We start from the raw sequence: 26,759 nt of genomic DNA on the forward strand, positions 1-26,759 counted from the left end.
TGAATTGCTAAGAAAATATCTGATCATCCCTCGAATAGGCGGCAGATCTGGAATCAGGCAATAGAGGGAAAATAAGCTACATTGTTTCATCCGAAATTAATTAATTAATTACTCAGTCCATACCTTCAGAGCTTTCTGCGCCTCCTCGCTGGAGCCGATAACGATCAGGTTTGGTCCGGCCATGCTGCAGAAACTCTTCAGATGCAAGCTGTCACACACGGGGACCGTGGACACTGCGTAGTCCTGCAGGACAGAAGACGACCGGGGATATTAACGTTATGTTTTTATGCTTCGATTTGCACAAAATTCTTGCAAAAAATAAAAAAGCTACCGTTATGTTAAAAAAAATGTATGCCCAATAAAAGGGGTTGTCCTCTTTTAGGGACATTTTTTTTTTACTCAAATGCACATATTTGAGCCTTAGGATAACTTTTGCAATTAGGTTTCATTGCAAATTTGTCACCGAGTGCCTTGTACAATCTTCTGCTGCAGAATGAGTAAACTGAGAATCCATCAGTGAGTCCGTTCTGATGGTTTGAACAGAGAATTTGTAGCTCTTATTTGTCTTTTTCTCAGTTCTTCTCAGCCCATTTATGACCACAAACCACATCAAAGTGGAATGTGCAAGGGAACAAAAAGTATGTAAAAGTCAAATAGTGCAACATTTTTAAACAAAACAAATTGCAAACATTATTTTTAGCCCCAAATACATGGATTTAAGGTAAAAAAATATATATATCCCCCAAAAATGGATAACCTCTTTAATATAACCAGTTTATTTCATGGGACTTGCTGTACTGGTCAGAGACATGTAACAATTGTTAGAAGTTTATCAGTGATAATAGTGCAGTTTGTTCCAACACTTTATAATATATAAAATAAAGTCTGACGTTCGCACGCCGCTTATTCTTACCTTAAACGTGTCGGCCAGAATCTCCGCTCCCCGCTGATTGGTTCTTTTGGATAAACCCACAAAGAATTCTCGTCCTGAGAAAAAAAAGAAAATCTTGTTACTCAGCACTGCCACCTAGTGTACACTCAGGGGGTTGCCGCTCGTCATTTTATTAATTTTTTATTTTTGTGCCGCTGATAATAAAGTTCTCTGTGTCGGACAATAAATATTATTTAGTCCAGAGACTGGGATCCGTAACACTAATTCCTCCAAAGAAAGTTTCCTGGGCTTGAGGCGAGAAACAAATAATAAAAAAAAAAAAGCTTTCATTCGATTTGACGATTTAAAAGGGATATTTCAGTGGGCAAAAATTCTCTGAATTGTTAAATTGGTGTGTGACCCCCACCAATCACTTAAATGGGGCACTTTTGTTCCCCATTCTCTGCTGGTTCTCCTCTGGCCACATGACGACATCAGGAGGAGATGGAGCAGCCAGTCCTACTTGCACCCAGCTTCTCCATTCATTGTCTATTGGACTTGTGTCTAGCTCCTCATCCTGACTGTGGTCAGGGCTGAACAGAGGATTAATAAACCCCCTGTTTAGCGATTAGGGGAGTCTCACCCAGCTATCCAGTGACAAGTAATAATTTTTGGAACCTGGAAGAGTGCTTGCACCCAGCTGCTCCATTCATTGTCTATTGCACTGATGAAGATAACTGAGCGCTGAACCCGTGACCAGCTGCTTCACTGGCAGCTCCTGCTGACTGAGGTCTTGTTGTTAGGGCTGAACACAGGAATATTAAACCTCCCTTTTTAACAATTAGTGGGGTCCCACACAGCTATCCAGTGGCAGGTGATAATTTTTGGACATTGGAATAGAAGAGTAGCATAACAATAGTGGGTGCATAGGCAGCAGTTGTACCTGTCCCCCGATGCCCGAGTACCCAGAAGACACCAGTATTATAAATGGTACCTGTTCATTAGGGTCTGGGTCCCAGATTTTGCATTCAGTCCAGGAGCTTCAATGTAAGGGGCCACATTACCTGTAAACAGCACATCTCCACCATCTAAAGTGGCGCTTTCATCGGTCATCTCCACCACGTTCATCTGCAGGTCCAGCAGCGCTTTCTTCACAGCCTCCACCTGCAAAAACATCCGCATCTGTCATTAGTATTAATAGTATCCCCCCTAAAACAGTGTGATCTGCCCCTCGGGAGGTGTTAGTCTTCTCTCATTATATGCACTGTTACATTTTCTTTACCTTCTTTCAGTAAATCAAGAGAGTTGGCTATACTGCACATCAGTGTTCGACTCTTTAATGAGCCTTACAATCATAAATACCAAGCCAGAAAATCATCTGCCGTCCTCCCATCACATGGCTTCAAGGGCATCACACTCCACCTGCTAGACTGTGCTCTGACCAAGAGGATACTATGAGAAACGCCCACAGGGAGCCATGTGAGCCACGCCCCAGAGGATTTTATGAGTCACGCCCACAAGGAGCCATGTGAGCCACAAACCAGAAGATACTATGAGTCACGCCCACAAGGAGCCATGTGAGCCACGCCCCAGAGGATACTATGAGAAACGCCCACAGGGAGCCATGTGAGCCACGCCCCAGAGGATTTTATGAGTCACGCCCACAAGGAGCCATGTGAGCCACGAACCAGAAGATACTATGAGTCACGCCCACAAGGAGCCATGTGAGCCACGCCCCAGAGGATACTATGAGAAACGCCCACAGGGAGCCATGTGAGCCACGCACCCTTTGTAAAGACCACAAAAATCTGCACAAAATAAAAAAAAGCCCATATCTCTGGAACCATATGGCGAATAAAAAAAAAACAAAATAAAAATCATAACATACTCGAGGGAGCAGCAGAAATTAAATTAAGTGCAACAACTGCCAACTTTTATCCTGGTGGTCGGTCCTCTTTTTAAGGTTCATTACCTTCAGTAGGTGAGATTAGAATGACCATTTTCCTTGTGTCCGATGGACAGCTCATTTGCATACTTTTTCCCAGAATGCATTGTCTGACATGTGAGCCTTAATATCTCAGCCCACAGTCTCAAAAGGGGAAACGGCAAAGCTTCCCCAAAAGCTAGAAACTGTAACGTTCTGCAGATCACATTAAATTTTAAAAGAATTTTTATGCATTTTCCTGATGTAATATTCGGAGAAGACGACATTTCCTTTTGCTGATGGAATATTTGGTAATAATAGGATTAATAACAATATATTTGAGGACTTTTAATTGCCGTTATACAACGTGTCTGAACTCTGGAGCCCGGAGCCGGCAGTCGCTCAGTTCCTCATACCTGTACAATTAATACCGGTATGGAGCCATCGAATGACGTCCATGCTTGTTTATTCATACTGACAATTAATGCAGCGGCCATCCAAGTCTTCTGGAGGAACATGAATTTCCCCGTAGCGTCTACTCCAAGCGCCCGGGGCTGGAGGTGGCTTATGTCAACCTGTGCAGTGAAATATGCGGCGCTGTAAACACGGCCATATATCTCCCCTGCACCTATCAAAAGTTGACATAAATACGAGGTTGACATTTGACAAAAAACCTGAGACCTCGTGGGATTTCTGAGAAAAATTTACAAAAGAATCTAGGCTAAAGCGAATTTAACAATGGCGCGTTACATCACCAAAAATCTGCAGATTTCACAGAACTGAAAAGCAAAACAGGCATCAAGTACGGAGGCAGCTTCAAGCGCTAAAATAGAATATTTGACAGGTTACCTTACCTGGGAACGGCCACAACTCTAAGCTTTATAGGGTTTACCTGCACATTGCATGTCTATCATTTTTGGCATACCTCCGAAATGAAGGGGCCAGACATGTAGCCTCAGTTAAGTAGGATCCTTCTGTCTACATAAGTCTGGACTGATGAGTTTCTTAATGTATCTTTCTCTTTTTAAAGATCCATCTTCCTGATACAGAGATTCAAATCCCCCGATAGCATTTAAATGGGTTTTCTAGTTTCAGAAAACCCTGGTCTTCCAGCTGTAGTTTGTTCAAAAAACAAAAAAACAAAACTGTACTCCGTCCCCCTTCCCAATGCAGATTTCCTACCACTGCTCCCCGTATCTGTTATATTCTGCAGCCTATCACTGTAGTCAAGGGACAGGAGTTTTCCAAGACCGGAGAAATACTTATTATACAGTTCCTGTAGGGGGGGCTTCAGAGCTCACTGAAGACTTGTCTTAATTTTTAAGGGAGTGTTAAGATTTTCTAAAACTGGAAACAGAATAAGTTATAGACACATCTGGTAAATCCTCTGTCGCTATACAGTCGCCCCGCTGTTTTTTGTGAATTGTCCTGTAATGATAATGTTTTCATCACATGATTGTGACCACTGCAGCCAATCACTGGTGAGGGTAACACTTTCAAAATTGCATTGACACTCCCTTCCCGACAGACCCACAACTGTGACTGGGCCTCAGTCAGTATGGCGGGGCTCAGTGTCTGGACATTGCGAAAAGTTGGGGAAATGTTGCTTTCTTGGAGATCAACAGTGGAATCTGTGAGATTTTCCAACTCTCTTGGGAATCCTGGAGGTCCCCGTGTTTTTTTGGGGGGGAAGGAGTCTACCAGTTGGCACATGTTGGCAGTGGCAAAGTTAGTGGTGTTAAATATCCATTATGAAGGCAGGGTATGATCCTGTTATTTGGCATTGCCTGTTCCTAGGTGCAGTACCACACTTTTGGGTAGAATTAGGGTCGGCCTGGATGGCTCCTCAGAGGTGTTGCCCTTTGGCTTCAACAGACATCTGACTTGACCCTAAAATACATGTTAGATGAAAGTCAAATGAACCCAACGACTTTGGCAAGAGTCTGGCAGCGTCTTTCTCCTCTCTGCCCATTGAAAACACAGGAATGATTGGCCGAGTGTTCATGTCTATGGGGAAGTCTGGAGAAATAACCGTCTACACAACAAACTTTTGGCCAATACTTATCTCAACTTTAGAGGTTTTACTTTACTCCTTTTTCTCCGGTAGTTAATTTGCTATTCTCTGAGTTCCAGGCTCCATTCTCGCAAAATATTAGTCCAGCCTGTATTCTTGCATATTGGGCAAGCTGCAACTTTATTCTGATTAATCTGGACTGGTATGAAGCTTATTTCACATTGCGGCGCCGAAAAATAATATGAGTAATATAGAAACATCCTGAAGTTTAGAAGCAGACGCATTCCTGAGTTATAAAATGTCTATGAAGGTAGATGAGAGGCACAGAGTATCTGCCAGAGCTCCTCTATTTCTGGGAAAGAAGCAATAAATGTGTGTTAATGACATTTCTAAGAATTTCCTGTTGTCCAACACCGCAGTAAAATCCAGTCTGTCGCACATGAAGCCTGCTACACGTGTATCCAACGGGTCAGGCCACCAGACTGGAAGACTCGCCTTCATGTGAAGCTTGGATATAAACCCGACGTGACAAGCATAGCGGAGAAGTGATACAGTAAGGAAGTGGGGAACAAAAAGCACATGGCAACCCAACAAGGTGTCAATGGCAACCCGACAAGGTGTCAATGGCAACCCGACAAGGTGGCAATGGTAACCCAACAAGGTGGCAATGGTAACCCAACAAGGTGGAAATGGCAACCCAACAAGGTGGCCATGGCAACCCAACAAGGTGGCCATGGCAACCCAACAAGGTGGCAATGGCAACCCAACAAGGTGCCTGTAAGTCTATGTCTGACCCTTTTTTAGTCAACCTACTGCCACTGGGACTGATGGCGCCAAGTAAAACACTTGCACAATATTTACTCTGATCAAAGTGGGGACACTTGACCAACCCCTCTTCTTATAATTGGCGTCGGACCCCTAGCAATCACATATGGTAAATTGTAACCCCCTTAAAACATGACTCAGGTTACCAGCTGAACAAGAGACCCATCTGCAGACAGCTCTGTTTTTTTGGAATTCTCTTATAAGTGGGACTATAGAGACAGTTTACCTTCCCTTGATGGAGAGCCATTTTTCTTTTCGTAGTAGGCCACATTGTCTTAAAGTTTCTCTACGCAATTAGATCTCTGATGGGGGTAGCGGTACCTTCTAGAATAAATTGAGGAAACAGATATAGGTGCTAAATTGGGCAGGCAATAAATGGGACAAATGTTCTCTGTCTTAAAAAATAGCTTTTTTTCGGTACAATATTGGAAAGACGTGAGCCTGAAAGTTGTCCTTCCTCAACAAAAAGACCTAAACTCCGCCCCCGAGTAAGGGGGAAGTGATGCATTAAGGGACCCAAATAAATGTATAAAATTAAGGTATTTGAACTTTCTTAACCTATAATTTGTAAATCCTATCATTATTGGGATCCTACAAGGACGACCCCAGTGTAAAACGAGGCGACGACCGGAGTTGTACTTTTAGTAAGAAAATACAGGCATGAAGAATTAAATGATATATTTATTGTAAACCCATTAAAAAAATGAAATCTGTTGAAATATTTAATAATAATAATAATAATAATAATAATAATAATGACTACTTCTTAAGGCGTAAGATGAGTGTCATCCGAGCCTGGTCGGACCTTGAGGGATTGACGCTGGGAATTATGGTTGCCACAGATCTGTCATTTCATTCGTCTCATGGTGGATGATTATGCACAAAAAGCATGACCCGATGACAGCTCGGACGGGAGCCTCTATCCCACATTGGTATTAGGCTGTCATTAGGCGAGAGGATTGCACGCACGGTCTGCCGCTTGTCTAAACGTAAGGGGTGAGCGGAGGACATGGTACTTCAGGTATAAGCACACACATGAGTAAACTGCGCCCGTACAACTGTTACAATTACGAAGCATCAGTCAACACGGCTTTAGGTTATTACATCAGAAGCTCTAACCCCGGGCAAATATTTTCCATACAGTAGACATAACCTTGGTTGAAATGATAACATGACCTGTCACTCAGCGCCGTACTCAGCTTCGCTTCTGTGTCTAACTCAAACACCCCATTGTTTAGTGCAACACATAGATCACAATGGGCCATTCCTAAAAGTCTGTGCCCCAAATCGTTAATTCCTAATCACTGACCCCTAGGACTAGAAATAAAAACTTGTTATGACAACCCTTCTGCATTGCACGAAGAAGAGGAGAAACATGCCGGGGTCATCACCTTGTAATACAAAAGGAATAAAATTATACGTTGTAGTATGAAAAAATGTTTCGATATTTTGAAAAAAAAAAAGTTTGCATCGCTTTAAAATCCAGAGCTGCGTTCACAATTCTGCCAATTGTTTTTGAAAACAAGTACATCTGTAATCATCATAGGAGGTCTAGCGCCAAACATTATAGAAGGCTTAGTGCAAAACATTGCAGGAAAATAATCACCAGCGCGATCTCCAGCTCTGTACGCACACTGATACTAGAAGATTTCAGCTCTGAAGCTCCTAGTAACGTGAAAGCAGCATGCAAATCAGGCTGAAAGTGCAAGGGAGGTGTGTCAATGCACAAAGAAGTCCAGATCTTTGGACACACCCCCAGTGCACTTTGAGACAGATTTGCTTATTTTCTCCGTGTTAGATTTCTCATGACTGGCACATTGGATCTCTACAAAAAAAATGGCAACATTTTTAATCAGGAAAGAAGCGCATGTCCTACTCCTTCCAAATAATAATAATAATAAAAAAAATGTTGACAGTTTCCTTTAAAGGGTTATTCCCATCTTCAACTCTCTACGAAATGGGCGGGACTTAAAGGGTTATTTTCATCTTCATAAATTGATATTGTCAGACAGTGCTTGTAAATGCAAGCAATATTGCTATTCACTGCTTATTAAAATTTTCAGCCGTTCTTGAGATATTAATATTTTTCTTTTGTTTACAACTCACTGCCTTGGAAACCGACCACCATTGTTAGATACCAGAACATGCACAGTGCTTACAAGCTCTTTTCTATTGAACGTGAAGCTGGTCAAGATCACTGGAGAGCGTTATTGCCTCCTAACCTCAACCAGCTAATAGGTTGAACAGCAGCGGTGGTCGGTCTCCTAGGCAACGAACTGTCAACAAAAGAAAAATGTTAATATCTTAAGTACTAAAGCAAATTTTAATAAGCAGCAAATTGCTAAAGCATTTGTTCTTACAAGCACTCTCCGTAAATATCCACTTTGTAAAGATGAAAATAATGCTTTAAATCCCGCCCATTTAGGAATGAGTTTACCTTTTTTCTGCCTGGGATATGCTTGAATTTTCTGGGATCTTTTCCAAAACTATGGGACAGTCCCAGCAAATTGAAAAACTGTTGGCAACTATAGACGCAAAGGACGAGTGGATATGAATGGAAAACTATGGTAAATGTTGCACATTTGGGTGCAAAAATTTCTGCAAACCCCAAAAGATATCGAGGATCAGAATTACAAATCAAATGGCACATGGTACATTGGAGGAGACCTAGTTGCAGAATTTTTCATTAGGGCTCAGGAGTTCTAAGTTCTTAAACCTCGGTGGAAGTTCAATAAAAATGTTATATTTTTTCTTTTGTGACTTGCCTTCTTTAAAACAGTAAGACAAGTTAAGAGAAAAATGTATGGACCTCATTACCTTCAATGAATCAGTCCAATGTGGTCAAGACGACAATTGTTATGAAAACACAAGGATTTATTCAGGTCGGTCAAAAAAAAAAAAAAAAAAAGGGAAAAAGTTATGTAACAGTTTTACTGGCACCGAGACTTCGGCTTAGAAATACCAGTGCAGATTCTGTCTGATAAGGATGATGACATGAAATGGGGATCTGTACAAGCACGCTGAGAAAGTGCATTGCTGAATACTTTTCCTCTACTTTTTACAAAATGACCAATTGTTAAATATTGGGCAAAGAAACATTCTCCGCTCCGTCTGGACATGCTCGTTGGGCAAAGTATGCACCTGGTCAAGCCAAGAATTCATTATCTTTTTAGGCACCAACTACATCCCAAATTACCCCGAGTGCCTGCCAGCTCCCCGTCCACCCCTGACCACACGCCATGTGTCCTATTTTCTAGTTGAAAAGTATTTAAAATTCATGAGCCTCGTTGAAAGCTCGGCTGTCACATTCTCGTCATTCCAGTGTATGGGAAAGTGGGGGGAAAACAGAAGCTTCAACCTTGGCCATTATTACTCCTGAATACGAGATATGTCATTAAATTGCAAATAAAGCCACTTGGAGATAAAGTCGGTATCAATCACTCGGAATTCCTGGGCTAGATTTCACCATTGGGGCTCCTTTCCAGCTGCGTTGTTTGTGCTTTAAAAAAGAAAAAAAGCCTATGAAAAGAGGTAAAATTAAACTAGACGCCACCATTTATAAGTTGGGGAAGAAAAAAGTGATAGAATTTAACAAAACAACCGAAGGCAGAAACTGGAGACGGGCATTGTTCTTACACAATGGCCAAGACCCTTGGTCTACTTGGTACAATGCCGAAAAGCCATAGCAACGTCGGAAGGACAATATCAGAATTTTACTGGCTGGGAAAATTAGGGTGATGACCAAGGCCAGATTCAGGAAAAGGCCAAGAAACCCATGACCTTGGATGGCAGTAATTGTACGGTCAGTTGAAAAAGTGCAAGTCAATAAGCAAACGAGCCATAGAAGATGAGCTGCTCGGAAGAGAAGAAAACAGTTTCAGAAGGGTTCAACGGAAAAAAAAAAATAGGTGTTTTTTTTTTTGGGTGCCGGCAATCTTCACGGTTGTCCACATAGAGACAGATGTATAGATATTACTGGGTCATCATCATGGCCACCACCGGCCCAAGTAGTGGTGTAACTTTGCTGGTTCCAAAGTAAAATCTCCAACTGGACCCCGATGATCACGTCTTTAATGGTACTGGTCTTCTCAATAAGGATTTCAGAATTAAAGGGAACCTATCACCCCGTTTTTTTCGGTATGAGATAAAAATACTGTTAAATAGGGCCTGAGCTGTGCATTACAATAGTGTAGTTTGTGGACCCCGATTCCCCACCTATGCTGCCGAAATACGTTACCAAAGTAGTCATTTTCGCCTGTCAATCAGGCTGGTCAGGTCGGATGGGCGTGGCTTCTTCCCCCAGATATTGCGTAGTTTTCCGTTGGTGGCGTAGTGGTGTGCGCATGTCCAAGGTCCCCAATCCTGCACGGGGGGGTGAAAATAGCAGCGATGTCCGTTATTCCATTGGTGGTCGGTGGGCGCGGCCATCTTCCTTTGGCCGCGCGTGCGCAGAAGCGGCGCTCTGCTGGCCGCGGCTTCAGGAAAATGGCCGCCGCGATCTCCATCTGCGCACGCGCGGCATCCCGCGGCCATTTTCCTGAAGCCGCGGCCAGCAGAGCGCCGCTTCTGCGCACGCGCGGCCAAAGGAAGATGGCCGCCCCCACCGACCACCAATGGAATAACGGACATCGCTGCTATTTTCACCCCCCCGTGCAGGATTGGGGACGTTGGACATGCGCACACCACTACGCCACCAACGGAAAACTACGCAATATCTGGGGGAAGAAGCCACGCCCATCCGACCTGACCAGCCTGATTGACAGGCGAAAATGACTACTTTGGTAACGTATTTCGGCAGCATAGGTGGGGAATCGGGGTCCACAAACTACACTATTGTAATGCACAGCTCAGGCCGTATTTAACAGTATTTTTATCTCATACCGAAAAAAACGGGGTGATAGGTTCCCTTTAAGCTAGAAAATAAACTGTCAAATAACTCAAGAGAGGTGTGGTTGGGAATGAAATTACTAACTGGGTTTACGATGAGGTCGGAGGAGGACTGGACGAGGTTAATGAATTAGTTTTTCAACAGATTCAGCAATACAGGTGCAGTGCCAACGGGGAGAGGTGACGGAGCTGGGGATCGATATGCAACATTGATATTGGGGGATGAACGTCTCCCAAAATGATGTGGGGAGACAGTTTAGGAAACTAGACATAGGTAAAGCAGCAGGGCCAGACAGACTCAGTCCTAGTGTCCGTAAAGTGTGTGCATCAGCTGTGTACTAGAAGTAAATTAAATACAGTATACCCTTGTTTGATCCCTTAAATTGTACCACTGATATATGTATATATATTTACTCAAGATAACAAGTAACCGGTGATCAGGGTGTACTGTAAAAACAACAGTGGAAACCACTGTGATTAGGGAGACCCAAGAGCTGAACCACCGTAGATACAGAAAACACCAGAAAGTCTTAGAGCTTTGGGAATCATTTGAATAAGCCTTTATTTCTAGAAATGGCAACAGTATATTAAAAAGTATATATAAAAATTATAATATAAAAAGTGTATAAACATATACATGAAACCACCGCAGGAACAGGATTAAAAACGCCCATGTACAAAGTAATACCCCGATAGAAAAAAATATATATAAAAAATTCCTTATATTTTTATTTTATTCTATTCACGCTGTGTGCGTAATAAAGTGCCAAAAATTAGAAAGTGCAATAATCATAAAAAACGTGTTGTAATAGAAACACACTAAATATTACAACATTATATCTGTGAAAAATCCATACAATAGTTCCATAACAATGTGCAAAATACGCAATAGCAGCTATGAACCAAAACTTGACCAAATTGTGTAAGGGGGAAAATAAGTGCACTATATCAAGGTAATTAACACCACGTATCTTGTAAAGTGCTTATTCAAATGATTCCCAAAGCTCTAAGACTTTCTGGTGTTTTCTGTATCTACGGTGGTTCAGCTCTTGTGTACTAGAAGTGTCTAGTTAACTGAAGCCTACAATCAGAGAGGGTACCGGTGTTATGGAAGACTTCCTGCCTGGTGCCGGATCCAAGACTACTTTTCCTGCATCTCTAAACGACTATCGCCCTCTAGCCTTAACATCACATGCTATGAAGTCCTTGGAAAGATTAGTGCTTGCTTATTTGAGTCCTAGGGGGAGGTCTTTTGCTGACCCCCTACAGTTTGCTTACTGGAATAGATTGGGGGTAGACGATACAGTTATGTCTCTGTTACACGAACTGCATTCATTTTTGGATAATGATGGAACCAATATACGTGCAATGTTCTTTGACTTCACCAGTGCCTTCAATACCTTACAGACACTGTTACTATGCAAAAAGATGACTGATATGAGGGGATGAGAAACTGGATAACCGATTACTTGGCAGACAGGCCACAGTTTGTACAGATGGGGGCAGAGCAGTGTAGGTGCCCCTCAGGGGAGGATGCTTTCGCCATTTCTATTCACGATGTATACAGCAGAGTTTCAGTATAAATCAGATTTTTGCCATCTTCAAAAGTTCTTGAATGAATCCGTGGTAGTCGGATGTATTAGCTAACTTTTTACAACTAAACAAAGAAAACTAAGGTGGTGAACTATAGCAGGAGAAAGATGGAAGGTTCCCCTGTCACTATAGTTGGTCAGGAAATAGAGCAGGTCGAGAGTTACAAATATTTGGGGGTCCGCTTGGACAGTAAACTTGATTGGAGGTGCACAATTATCCAAGGCACACTCCTTTCCAGATAATTGTGCCTGGTAAATTGTCCTGTCGGACGCTGTTCAGACCAGGTCGTTCGACAGACAGCGGTAATTCCGCTTTTGACCACTATTTGCTCATTGGCGTCGGCTAGGTTTTGTCCAGCTGTTCCAGGGTTAATTTACCTGATCCTCGGATTGGAAGCTGGGCCATGCCCATGGCCTTTAAATAGTTCTCCGGATCATTGGGCGTCGCTGATTATAGCTTCTGTCTTGCGTTGTTATCTCGGTCTGGAGTGGAGAGCTGGTTGTTGGAGAATCGTTGCTGGTGGTGTATTTTCCTTTGTCTTATTTACTCCTTCCTATATTTGTGTTTATTTTGCCCTGCACATTTATAGTGTATTCCCGAGTGACTGCGGCGTGGTGTATATTTTCCTTTATCCTTGTCTGTGCTAACTGTGGGTATTGGTGTATTACATTCACTGGGTGGAGGGCGGAGGTTTTCAGCTTAGGGTTGTAACAGGAGGCAGGGTGAGGTTCGAGGCCTGAACATGCACACCATCAGTGTAAACTCCAGGTAGAGGGTCAGTCAGCATTTCCCTAGTCTGAGGGAAATTGCAGGGGCCCGGGTTATTAGCTCTCACCCACCTAGTCTCCCCGTGACATAAATAGGCTGCTAATTACTCAAAGAATGAGCAAAATGCTTGTTCGTTGGGTGAAATGATCCTTTGGTTTGCACAAAAGATCATCATTCTGGGAAGAACATCGTCCTGTGTAAACAAAATGTGCTGCTGAGAACAATGGCAGCTTATAAACACTAAATTATGTATTACCAATTGCTTTGTGCACATTGTAAGCACGGTTCACACGTATTAATCAGACTATTAAACGCCTACCAATTTACAAATATGTAACCGATCGGCGCTCGTTTGGTGCCGCAGATGACTCGGTGTAAATCCGCCTTTAGCTTGGACATTGTTTTTGTTAAATGGAATTCCACATAATAGTAGGAGCAAGGTGCAGAGTTTGGTTGTGAGGGTTATGCAACTGAAAAAAATGCATTTAGTGTAAATTTATTGTCAAAAACAAGAGCAGACCCTCCCTGGGGCAAGAAACAGGCTGGCCACTTGCAGACAGGGTAAAGTTTAAGCATTTATAGCTTGCAGCAAGGTGACTAATTAGATAATTAGCTGGGTTTGTCCGGCTGCTTGACATTCTTTACATTATGTCACCGCTTCAGTGAATGATGCATGAGGTCACCAGTTTGGGACAAACGCTAAGGAATGTCCTTCGTGAGACCAGGAATGCCCCATCAGCCAGGCATTTCCCCCCCATGGATGGCGATCTCAGGGACATTGGCGAGGACACATGGGTGTACAACTCTATGCGAGAGTGTACACACTGTACGTATTTCTTAACTTTAGGTCACACATATGGCTTACTGGCTTGTTCACATAGGCCGACGATAAGTGATGGGAGCAGACTGATTCTTAATATGCTTGGTCTGTTCTCATACAGCATCATGTTATCGGCAGCACATTCACCGTGCTGCCGATTGAGGGTTTTTTACACCACAACCGATCTGATCATCTTGCTTTGCTCGTTCACTAGGCTATCGCCATCACGTTGATCGATTCTTGGTCTGTCTAAAAGATACTTTACACATTAACGTTTGCCAAAGCCATAAGTGTGAGGGTTTCCCACTTTCGGGGGGGAGGTGAAGGATCAGGCTGTTGGATTTCAACATGCCTAATCGTTCCAGTCTCAGAGGAGAAAGGTGTCTGACAGCGGCTTGCTTTCCACCATTGAGAACAGATCTGTAACTAATCGTCAATGTATACGTGGTGACTCAAGGGGAACAGCCGTTGAGTAAAAAAGTGTGGCCATCTTTAGGGTCCATTTAAATGTTTGTCATTGAGTCATTCATTGACGAACGAGCAAAACTCTTGTCCGTCAGGTGAAATGATCTTTTGTTCTGCTTAAAATATTCTCGGCAGCACATTGACCTGTGTGAATGAGCTGCTGATCGGCGGTCGTCTAGTGCTGCCGGTTGGTTCTTGAAACATTGAAACCTTCAAACATTTCCTTTGTTTTGTGAGTTTTCAAATCAGGGTGAAAAAAAAAAAGCCTGGGAAAGGATGTTAGGAACGACGGGTCACCGACACGTGACTCTTATTTTTCCCGCACCACTAGGCACAAGTTGTATCGTGACTCGGACACGTGGCAACGGTACCATGACCAAGATCATCCAGGGGCCCAGACAGCTCCTAGAATTCCCCAGCCAAAATACAACTGTTTTTGGAAAGAAATACACAGACCTTGCCAGAACCATACAGTTTAGTGAATGCGCTCTTAGTCTGCAAATTCAACATGCTTTCTTTAGCTCTAAAACTAAAAGAATTTGCATGTCATAACGGCCATCTATTCTCCAGCACATATGTTTTTTGTAACATTAAAAAGTCACTGACTCATAAAACATGCATGGTCTCAGCAGACCCTCATTTAATCTTACTCCCCAGGCCCCTTTCGTGCAGAACAAGATGACTTACGCAAATTTCTTCAGATGCCTTTACATGGCAACAAGAGGGAAGAGAAAAAAAAAACAACAACGAAGCAACAGGATATAAGGACCAAACATGGACAAGGCCTTAATTTCCTGGATGACCAAATCCTAAAATAATGTAGTGGAAAAGAATGGTTTGTGCAGAAGAGTGATGAGGTCTGATCCGAGGACCCTGCGAAGGAAGAAAAGCCCAGGACGCTCTGAATGAAGTTTAACATTTCTCCTGCCGAGTGGAAATCTTGGCAGGATCGTGTCCTTGCAAACAAAACATTCAGTGTTCCTCCAGCTGTTTTGCAAAAGAATTGGCAAAGTGACAACTGCGCAAAAAAAAGGGGGGAAAAAAATGAAAGATGCACAATTTTCCATAAACTACAGCAGACTGTGTAAGCGACACATCTCCTCCCGGGATAATGCTCATTCTGTGCAATAAAGAATAACGTCTGATTTATCCAACAGGTTGATTATTTGGATAAAGTCATTGCTGCATGCTTTCGACGGGATTATTGATCAATTAGGGCATTCCTAGACAAGCCGGCCTTTTCACAAACGACTGACAAGGTGTTTATGTTGGACGGTGAAATATTATACTAAGAAGAATACAGTTTGCTGCAAGGAGGATCAAAAAGTGTGTAAAGGCAAAAAGAGGATTACAAAGAACGGCTCCGGTATAAAACAAAAGCCATTGACACCGTCATCTGTAAAGGTCGACGTTTTTTTTTTGCTTGACCAGATACGTTTTTTTTGCTTGCAAATATAACGTTAGACAGACGTCCAATGTACATATTGAGCCATCTTAGGCTAAGTTCACATTTGCGTTGTTGGGCGCAGCGTCGTCGACGCAACGCACAACGCATGTCAAACGCATACACAACACAGCGTTTTTTGACGCATGCGTTGTCCTATACAATTGAAGATCCAAAACGCCCCCCAAAAAATACATTTAGTCAAAAGGCGCATGCGTCAAAAAACGCGGCTCAACGCAGGCAACTGCGCCCTATGCGTTTTTCATAGACACTAATGTGTTTTTTTGGTGCTATTACGACGCAGGTGCGTTGCATGCGTTTTTCTTCGGAAATGTGACGCATCAAAACTGCAACCTGTAGCGTCGTCCGCGCCCTGTTTGGTGCGCCAAAAAACGCATGCGTCATACAACGCATGACAATGCATACCGGCGCATGTCCATGCGCCCCCCATGTTAAAGATAGGGGCGCATGACGCATGCGTCGGTATGCGTCGACGACGCTGCGCCCAACAACGCAAATGTGAACGTAGCCTTAGAGGGTTGTGCATCCTCATGTGCTACAGTTAGGTCCCTCAGTAGTTTGGAACTTGTCCTGTTTAAAATGGACCCTGACTGAGGACATTCACGCAACCAGAGGCTCTATTTGCCGCGGAATTTGTTTAAGTCTTCCACGTTGGCTACCTTATCCCCTGATGAGTCCCAGCAGGGATGAAACGCGTTTTGAGGTGGTTACCCGTAGATGACATCACAGTTCCAAACACTACGGAATTAATGCTGCTATAAAATAAAACAATAAATCATATCAGCTGCATTGCCAACATCTAGATTTGCACTTACATGTTGGTCAGACATGACTTATTCTTCGTGAACCCATGCTGGTTGTCAGTTATTATATTATTCTCTGCAGGTCATCTCTTATAATGCCCTCAAAAACTCTTCACATTACTGATGTCATCAGACTTACCGGATGGTAGTTGCCTGCATCAACCTTCTTAAAAATATGAGATACAGCAGTCTGTCAATTACTGAGCTCAACTCCCTCAGTATCTGTGGATGAATGTCATCTTGGCCAAGGGAATTGTCACTGTTTAATTTGCTCAAACGCAGGCGTACTTATGGTGTCAAACTACCGTAGTTATATCAGGTATGCAACCTACAAGTGATAAATGGGAGCAAAGTCGCCAATGTAGAATGTTCAATCTTTATTAGTTACATATTTAAAAATAAAAAATTAGAGTAGTGTAGTTTAACTATAAGAACAAGTCAGTTTGATGTTGTGCTGATTCTCCGAGAGACTCTGTACAAAGGATTTCAATTCTTTCTCAGAGACCTTCCAAATCATGAACACATTATCTAAGAAACGAGTCCATAGTAGCGCTTTCCCAATGACGGGGAAGAGAATTTGTAAGGAAATTCTCTTTCCCAAAGACCCAAAAATACGTTTGGTTGAGATTGAGCAAACGCCGCACCCATCACAGTGCCTTGTAGTTGGAAATAAAATGTTTCTTTCTAAAATAAAGAAATTGTGGGTCAAGTTTCCACCACCTCAATGCCATCTTGATGTTGAATCGATGTGTACAACGACTCGACATCAAGAGTGACTAGCCATGTGTCCTCCTCCATATAGTTAGAGGTAATGTAAAGCCATGTCCCTTACATTACCTCTTGGAAGAAGCACCACATAAAACGCGCATCGGGGGTATTTCCTTCAAGGTCCATACAGGTTGATATACCCATATTCATACATGCCTTATATGTGCCTTGCCTATTTTTCCTTTGCAGGTATTTGTTAGCCAATTTTTGTGGGGTTTATTTGTTTGAACAGTGTCACTTTTAATTTGCTTAAGCCCCTGCAACATACACGTATACTAAGAGCTAATATGTCTGAGTAGGACCATGTCCACTGTTATATAGGTAACTAGCCTTTTACTTACCATCACACTGTTATTATACGTATTGATCTCTTGCCATACCTATTAATTGATAAACTCTTTATCAGTAGGTCCATGTCCACTGTTAAAGTGTTGCACCTTGCACTCTGGCACAACCATTTTAGGTTTGTATGCAGTGGTATATTTAGGATCTGCATAACCCTTTATCACAAAGACCATTGTAATTGTAGCATTAGACTTTTTTTGTATATGCATTTCAATGCATTCCTCATCCTGTCACATTTGGACAATTATGTCTCTGTAATAGGGGCTCAATACTAGGCATGTATTCACATTATTCTACACCACTTAGGCTACTTTCACACTAGCGTCGGGAAAGACCCGTCGCTGTGCGTCGGGTCGACGTTCCCGACGCTAGCGTGGTCTCCGCCGCACAACGGGGGCAGCGGATGTATTTTTCCAACGCATCCGCTGCCCCATTGTGAGGTGCGGGGAAGTGCGGGGAGGTGGGGGCGGAGTTCCGGCCGCGCATGCGCGGTCGGAAAAAGCGGACCGTCGTGAGCAAAAAACGTTACATGTAACGTTTTTTTCTCCCGACGGTCCGCTACCACACGCCCAAGCGTCGCAAAACGGACGCGACGTTTGGCAATGCGTCGCAAATGCGTCGCTAATGTTAGTCTATGACGAAAAAACGTATCCAGCAAGAACTTTTGCTGGATGCGTATTTTCGGCAAAACGACGCATTTGCGACATATTGCAGTTAACGCTAGTGTGAAAGTAGCCTTAGATGAATATTCCTAATTATTTGTGATGTATTCTCTGTGACATCTGCCTCTGTTTGCCGTCTTCTGTTTTTATAGTATTTATTTTAAACATGTAACTAATAGATATTGAATATTCTACATTGGCGCTTTGCTCCTGTTTATCACTTGTAGGTTGAATAGTTCATATTGAAGTGCCTCTCATACATTGGGTCATTCATAGTCTTTTTATTTATATCAGGTTGTGAACTTTGATTTTTGCCTTGTTGAATGATCCCTGGAACAGTCAATTTATTGGTGAACACGGATGAAAAGTGCCCGTTTACTATCGCAGACTTTTCTTTGTCCTCTATAATTATCTTGTTATTATAGTCTTTTAAAAGTTTCCGATACCATCTTTTTTTTTGGCATTGATGCATTTATTACATTTTTGGGGATTTTAATGTTGCTGGCGATTTGTTTTGTCTGTCTATAACTTAGCTATCTTGATTTCTTTTTTACATTTCTTATTTACATCTTTATACTCCTGAAATGCCATTTTTGTATTCTTGGCCTTCAAGAATTTGAGTGCCCTTTGTTTTTGTCTTATTAAACTTTGTATTGTCTTATTTATCCATAATGGTTTATTTTTATTCCTTTACATTTTATTACCAGTGGGTATATACGTTTTCTACAGGATTATAGTAATATTTCCTTAAACACACCCCATTTATGGTTGGTATGCCCAGTTACCATGCTGTTGTCCGAATCTACAAGACTAAGCTCTTCCCTTAATTGGTTTAAATCAACTTTCCTAAAGTTCCAGGTTTTTGCTTTTCCCCTTTTGAATGTTTGATTGAAAATTACATTAAAACTTACCATATTATGGTCACTGCATCCAAATGGTCCATGACCTGTAGATCTGAAAGTGTATCTGATCAATTCGACAGGACCAGATCCAGCAGATTACCTCCCCTGGTTGGTTCATCTACCAGCTGAGAGAGGTAATTGTCCTGAGCTGTGGATAAGAACTTGTAGATTTAGCACAACCAGAAGCTTCTATGTCCCATTTGTCTGGATAGTTAAAATCCCTCACAATAAGGACCCTATTATTTGCTGCCTTTTTAATTGACTGCAGCATTTCATCCTCTACCTGTTCAGTTATATTAGGAGGTGTGTATCAGACTCCAATTAGCAGCTTTCCATTATTGCCATCCCCATGTACATTTACACATGCTGACTTGTATTTAAGGAAGATACACACCTCTCCACCTTTTCTGTCTTTCCTGTCCTTTCTAAATGTAGTGTAACGCTCTACGTTTGTCACCCAGTCATGGCTTTCGTCCAGCCAGGTTTCCATAATGCCCACCACATCGTATTCTGTGGCTGACATAAGAGTCTCCAGTTCATTTATTTTGTTTGTAGAATTTCTTGCATTTGCCAGTAGACATTTAATATTATTAGCACATTTATTACTCCTTCTCACCTTCTTTGTTCCTTGCATGTCCCAGCCCCCCCTAAGTCCTCATTGACCCCTATTTTCTCACACTCTCGGTCTACTCTATCCCCTTTAGAACACAACTATCCTTCCTCCCCCCAAATCCTGACTCTCTCCCGACAAGAGAGAGAAGGATTTTGCCCCACAGCCATCTAATGTGTATGTCCAGCTTTATTGGGTAAAAATTTAAAGCCTTTTTAATGGGGGTTATTCCATCTGTGTAAACTTGTGTAGCTGTACTTTTAGGGCATGTCAACTGATAGAAGGTGGTCGTAGTCCACTTGTCGCAGTCATGAACCACATGCTGTATTTCAATCGTTGTCAATGTAAATTTGTACTAAAAGTCTCATGTCCTCCCATACATTTCAGACTGCAAGTCCTAAAAGTGGTTGTCTCCATAAGACATGCAGAACAATTACTTCTGGTCTTGAAAGCCCGGCTTAACCATACACTTGAGCACCATGTAATGCTACATTTTCCTATGTAGAAATAAGTCCTGCAAAGTTTCTCCACCCCAAAAACAAAGAAGACGGGACCAACCAGGACCTCCTTATTCCCTTCATGATATATACTCACGTGTCTTTATTTCGAGAACTATCCTCCATGATTAGTAGGACAATTATTCTGTCATACCTCTGCCCTCGAAGTGGCGGCTTTGGTGCAGACCTACGACAACCTGTCTTTGCCTAGGAGATTTGTGAAAACAATTTGCTAGAAAACAGACTTGGCAGCCTCATTAGCCCTTAGTCATTGCGAATTACTTCCCATATTACTGTGAAACATTACAGAAATCATGAAGATTAATCACAGCCCACCGTCCTCACCACCACTGCGACTCCACATATACTCCTGTCTGGTCCTGTCTCGTTTCATCTGCCAAAATAATAATGAGACTTCCCAACAATCTCTTCTCATTACTGCATGATGCAAGACTCCAGGTTCTCCCTTAGTAACATCTGATGACGATCATTTGCGTCTGAAATCAAAAGTCCAGCAGCAGAAGACTAACCCCGAGAGCTCAGACGTGCTTTCTCAGGGCAACCCAGTATTATACATAAATGCTTGTGTCTGAACTGGACAGACGCTCAGACTTCAACTCCCCATCTATTGCAGTATGGGTTTATGCTGGAACATTCGTCCAGATGTCCTCATGCAGTATCATCGTATAATGGAACGCAGCTTTCCGAACAATCAAGGAAAAACGTACATTCAGGTTTTAACTAATTCTGCTACATTGCGACACAATAGAATATCAGGAGTAACAATACAGTGGATTCACGAATTCTAGAATTTCTTTTTTTGTAATTAGAGGATTCCAAAGGAGCCAATTCATCATTTGCGATTTATTGATCACTTTTTTTTTTTTTTTTTTTTCCTGTCTTTTGCTAGGCGCTGACATTTTTTTTGCCAAATTTTTCAACATGACGCATGTGGTTCAGTAATTTGGCACAAAATAAACAATGCTTTTTTCTTTTGTCTTTACCTCTTTTTGTGTCTTTTTCAGCAGCAAAAGTCCCCCAAAAAACTCATCCAGAAAACTTACCCCGGGGAAGGGGGGGGGGGGGGGACTGAATTGAAATGGTCCCACAAAAAAAAAAAAATGCATCATTTGATAAAAAAAAAGTCACATTTCGTGAATTTATCGAATAGGCAAAGCTGTTGATTTAAAAAAAAAAACAAGAAAACAACAACTTAAAAAGTGGCACAAAGTGTATAGAGAATGAGGCGTACATACTAAAGAAAATAAAAAAAGAGCAAATTACTCCAAAAAAGTGGAGCAATAATGGTGAGTCAGGGGAACACAAAATGTGACGTAGAAAAGATTCTTGATGCCAGATTCTGGATATATAAATTAAATGTCATGAATTTAGCGAGAGTTGAAGAAAAAGTAAATGGTACAGATATAACAAGAAAAATGGCTGCAATACTTTTCACACACGTTTCTTCATAAGGTAAAAACAACGTCAATGGTTGAGTTCTCAAAGACAGAAGAAGAAAAATTGTTGTAAAGGCTTATCTGATTCAGGAATGGTCTCCTGGACCACAAGTGTCGGATGGTGTTTTGGCTGCCACTCATCATAGTGTTGGTCCGCTCTATGGATGGCATACGTCTCGATTATCTCAGATGCCGTAGCGTACTCCAACTAGATCCTATACAAATAAATGCTGGAAATACACTTCTTTTATAGCCAATAGATGCCCTATTGCAGTGTTCCCCAACTCCAGTACTCAAGAGCCACCAACAGGTCATGTTTTCAGGATTTCCTTAGTATTGCCCAGGTGATGAAATTGTTGCCTGTGTAGATGATGGAATTCTCACCTGGGCAATACTAAGGAAATCCTGAAAACATGATCCGTTGGTGGGTCTTGAGGACCAAACTTGGGGAACACTTACTTATTGTATGATTCCTATCGAGGCACCAAGTTTTCCCAATATAAAGTAAAGCCAACACCTTTAATTGGTCTATTATTGCAGTCCATCAACCTGAATACAAGCCACTAACTCCCCCTGCACGTTCCAAAAAATACCCTTTATAAATCTGCCACGATCTGGTCCAATGAGCATTGCTGGTTTGTGGTCTGTACCCCCTCCATTTGCAGAATCGCCATCCAGATTCACAGTGATGACGTAGGACGCATCATCCACATCAATCAAGGCAGGAGGATGCCGATTTTGCCGACAGAAGATACGCAGTCCATAGACGCAGTCCATAGACCAGCGACGGCCATCAGACCGAACCGTGCTCATTGGTATACGATACAAGAGACTTATAAAAGGTAGTTTTTGGGATATGCATGGGGAGTTAATGTCTTGCATACAGGTTGATAGACTGTGGTACAACAGCAGTTAAGGTCAGCGATACACATTAAATTATTGGGGTGTTGGACAAACCTGATGATTTTGGTGGGATCGTCACATTATTTTATGTGTATGGGGACTGTGCAATGTTTGCTGGATGAAAAAGGATTGAGGAAGTTAAATTTTAGCGCCTGGAGTGCAGCCTCCACCAGAGTTATCTGGCAGCTAAACTGAGAGGAACATTATGAGGATGAGGACCATGATGAGGCACCCTAGAAAGACTTGTGCCACATAATGCCCAACCGGGAAATGTCACAGCACACAAGTCCTATGATAAAATTTGACTACATACAGTTCAGGTCTTTTTCCTTTCTTTCTTTTTCAATGCATTGCCATTATCTTTTAGAACAGCATTCCCCAACTCCAGTCCTCAAGAGCCACCAACAGATCATGTTTTCAGAATCTCCTTAGTATTGCACAAGTGATGGATCTGTTGGTGGCTCTTGAGGACTGGAGTGGGGGCACACTGTTCTGGAGAGTGATGACCAAGAATGGTGATCTGGACACCTCCTGTAGCCCCACCGGTATGGCACAAATAAAGTTTAGTTGTGCATTACATCACCATTTTGGTATCTTCCATAGTCTTTCCAACAGAAAACACAAAGATATTGAAGATGATCTTTCCACGTGTGTTTGCGTCCCCAGAGGTCATCATTGGTACACACAAACATTCCCTCTTCATTCCTTTCCAGTGACTATTCAGGAAAAAAGACAAAAGTCCACCTGTCTGACAGCCGAATCGGTCTCAAACATATTTCTTTGCAATGGTTCAAATATTACGAGGTTGATAGCAAAAGCAGACAGAACGTATGAGAACATTACCAGACTCTCTGGGGAATGCAGAATACGTTACACGATGCTATCACCATCTTCCATGTTGAGTCTTCCCCTTCTTTCTAATCGCTTTTCCATTCCGTAATGCCTAAACCATGTCCTTTGCTTGCTATGCAGTAAAAGATGTCTAGCGTTTTGAGAAAAACTAGAGAGAAGGGTACATAGCTCATTCTGCAACATAAATAGCTCTCCGCTAAAAAGGCCTCACATGGACTGGGACCACTGAGGCCACAGGACTGAGAGAATGGAAACATTTGGAAGAGGAAGAATGCAGAAATGTGAGGTCCAAACCAGATGGATGGTCTGAATTGTAAAAGCAGACACGACCATAGGCAACAATAATATCAATAATCAAAATGGAATTTAACCCCTGGGAAAAAAAAAAACCTTACGTGGTCCAAGATTGTGGTCAACCCAGATAGAGCTAAATCTTGTGGCAGAAACGTTTTACACAACAGGTTGGTTTAGACGACCACATACCGGCTGGCTGCAATCAGCTTCAGTCCTATTTCCCCGATTTGCCCAATAGCAATATAAACCCTTGATATTTACCAAGGCCAGAAGGACCAAGTGCCATATATACCAGTGATCTGGATTCTACGTATACAAAATAGTCATCAAGGCCTGGACAGAGGATATCTCAGAACCCTCAATAGCCAATTCACTTTCTTGGTAGTTCTTAAGGAACTGTATATGTGACACTACAAAATGCCTGTATACACTTCAGATGGGCCCACTCTTACTTTTTTACAAATTTTACAATAGCTCCAATGTCTTAGGCCAGGTTCATATTGTGTTAAAGCAGCCCGTTCAACGCATAGCGTTGATGGGCTGCGTTAACGCTATAGCATGCACGCCATCGCATTATGCTATACCACTAGCCCAGATGATTCATCTGGGCTAGCGGTGACGGAGCCTCAGACGCTGCAGCCTGCGTCCGAGGCTCCGTCACTGAATGATGGCACATCGCTAGCGCATGCCGATTATGGCATGTGTTGGTGATGCGCCTGATAATAGGGGTTAATGACAGCGTTAACGGACTGCGTTACACCGCGGTGTAACGCAGTCCATCTAACGGACTGCCATAATGCAGAGTGACCCCAGCCTAACAATACACATCCAAAATATTCATTACTTGGAAACCTCTTGACAAGCTACAATTCACAATCACGTACAGCATCAACATCTCCTGACACAGTAATGCAAAATATATATATATTTTTTATTTCCAAAGCTGTATTACTCCTCTTTGTCCTTCAATACCTTTCCTTTAGACTTCACATAATCAATGGGGACAAATAGAAACAAAAATGGTTGAGTGTTGAAATTCTAACTGTCTGATCCATTTCTCCTCTGACATCTGCCGGGGCAGAGGAGGTCCCTATACTCAGATAGTTGCCTGGTCCTGCCAAAATTAGCAAGGTCAGCAGACTTATGTAATGTGTAGGGGGCAATAAAACTGCATTAAAATATTTATAAAGGGCAATATATTCTGGTAACTGGGGCATTTTCACTGCTTCAGAATTGACTAAGATTAAGGTCACCCTGTGCCTAGGGCCCCAGTAATGACATGAGTTCCAAGTGATCTGATTAACAGGTTTTTTCTATTTCAGAGCTTACTATTACAAACATTTTCTACTTGCGTCTTGCCAGGTAGACTGAGGTAGGTAGAGGTGTACTTCACAAGACAGACCAAGATGATGCCTGGACTTCACCAGAAAGGCCAAGATGATGCATGTTCCTCACCAGAAAGACCAAGATGATGCATGTTCCTCACCAGAAAGGCCAAGATGATGCATGTTCCTCACCAGAAAGGCCAAGATGATGCATGTTCCTCACCAGAAAGACCAAGATGATGCTTGGGTCTCACAAAAAAAGACCAAGATGATGCCTGTTCCTCACCAGAAAGAGCAAGTTGATATCTGAGCCTCATCAGGAAGACCAATATCATGCCTCACCGGACACAGATGACGTCTGGACCTCACTATCTGTAGTGAATGTCCATCTTCCTACTCTCCTCCACACTTATTCGTTCCTCACACAACCGCCTCCAAGATTTCTCCCGAATATCCCCCATCCTCTGGAATTCCACGCCTCAACACGTCCGATTATCCACCACCCTCGGATCCTTCAGATAGAACCTGAAAACCCATCTCTTCAAGAAAGCCTACAGCCTGCAATAACCATTCTGCCGCCTCACCACCACCCGAGCTGCCGCCTCACCACCACCCGAGCTGCCGCACCCCCGACCTTCTGTCTTTTCTCCATTATCCCATAGAATGTAAGTCCGCAAGGACAGGGTCCTCTCCCCTCTGTACCAGTCTGTCATTGTAAATTTGTTTACTGTAAACGATATCTATAACTCTGTATATAACCCATTTCTCATGTACAGCACCATGGAATTAATGGTGCTATATAAACAAATAATAATCTTCAAATTTTAAATATTTATCCATTTTCATTTTTTTTGTCTCCTGATCCCAGTATACACTGAAGAGCAAAAGGGTAATAATGTTTTGAACTTTTGATTTTCAGGCTCTGTATCTCACCATCCACGATGGCTTCTAAAGTGAGACTACCCTCATTTTATAGAAAATCATCTTGGCTATCTCGTACATAAATTTGACTTCCAACTATTTATGATATAAGTTATGGAGCCTGAAAGTCAAAGTTCAAAACATTGTTATCCTATTGCTTATCAGTGTAACATTAAAATTAGCCCTAAGTTATGTTGTTCAACTAGATATTAATGCAGCCATAGAAATGATTGTGCATCTTATAATCACTTCTATGAAATCTGTCACCCCCCAGCCGAGCTTCACCAAGAACCAGAGGACTCCTCACTTTTGAGGCCAGCCTGACAATTTGAGAAGCACTGGTCTATTAGACAGACCGAGGAGCTGCTCAGAATCAATGACTTATGCTGATAAACATTTTTTTATGTAAATTGCAGTGGAAATTGAAGCGGGATACAACGTCCCCTATTGATATCAACGGGTGGTTTCAGAAGCCTGGCCGAACTCTATGAGCTGGCTTCCTTTTCAGAAGGAGCTGTCATGATAAGATAAGTCTTTTAAGTCTTTTTTTGTATTGCCTTAAGGAAAGTTTCCTAGAAATCAAAATTAATCATAAACCACTAAAAAGGAGAAATTCCTCTAAATATAACACATCTATGACTATAATCATTCCTGCATGATGCATTTCTGTTTTGGGCACCTAGCGGAATTATGTAATCTTCCCACCACAAGTTTGTTTAACACCGCAAGAAATCTTTAAACAAATGCAGTCCCAGTCCAGAGCCTCTCACCTAGCCAAATTAGTTCTC

General features: G+C 42.3%; 1 protein-coding gene across 2 annotated transcripts in view; it reads right to left on the reverse strand.

Annotated features, from left to right (window-relative positions):
- Positions 1-26,759, reverse strand: part of DDAH1 (dimethylarginine dimethylaminohydrolase 1) — a 63,728-nt gene that overhangs the window by 10,311 nt on the left and 26,658 nt on the right. For both annotated transcript variants that reach the window (XM_077276317.1, XM_077276318.1), the window contains exons 2-4: positions 1,936-2,035; positions 914-987; positions 124-243 (exon numbers count right to left, since the gene is read on the reverse strand). In XM_077276317.1, coding sequence (XP_077132432.1) covers positions 124-243; positions 914-987; positions 1,936-2,035 — 294 coding nt within the window. The remainder of the gene's footprint in view (positions 1-123; positions 244-913; positions 988-1,935; positions 2,036-26,759) is intronic.

Source organism: Ranitomeya variabilis, chromosome 8 (genome assembly GCF_051348905.1).
Source record: "Ranitomeya variabilis isolate aRanVar5 chromosome 8, aRanVar5.hap1, whole genome shotgun sequence".
Taxonomy (NCBI): domain Eukaryota; kingdom Metazoa; phylum Chordata; class Amphibia; order Anura; family Dendrobatidae; genus Ranitomeya; species Ranitomeya variabilis.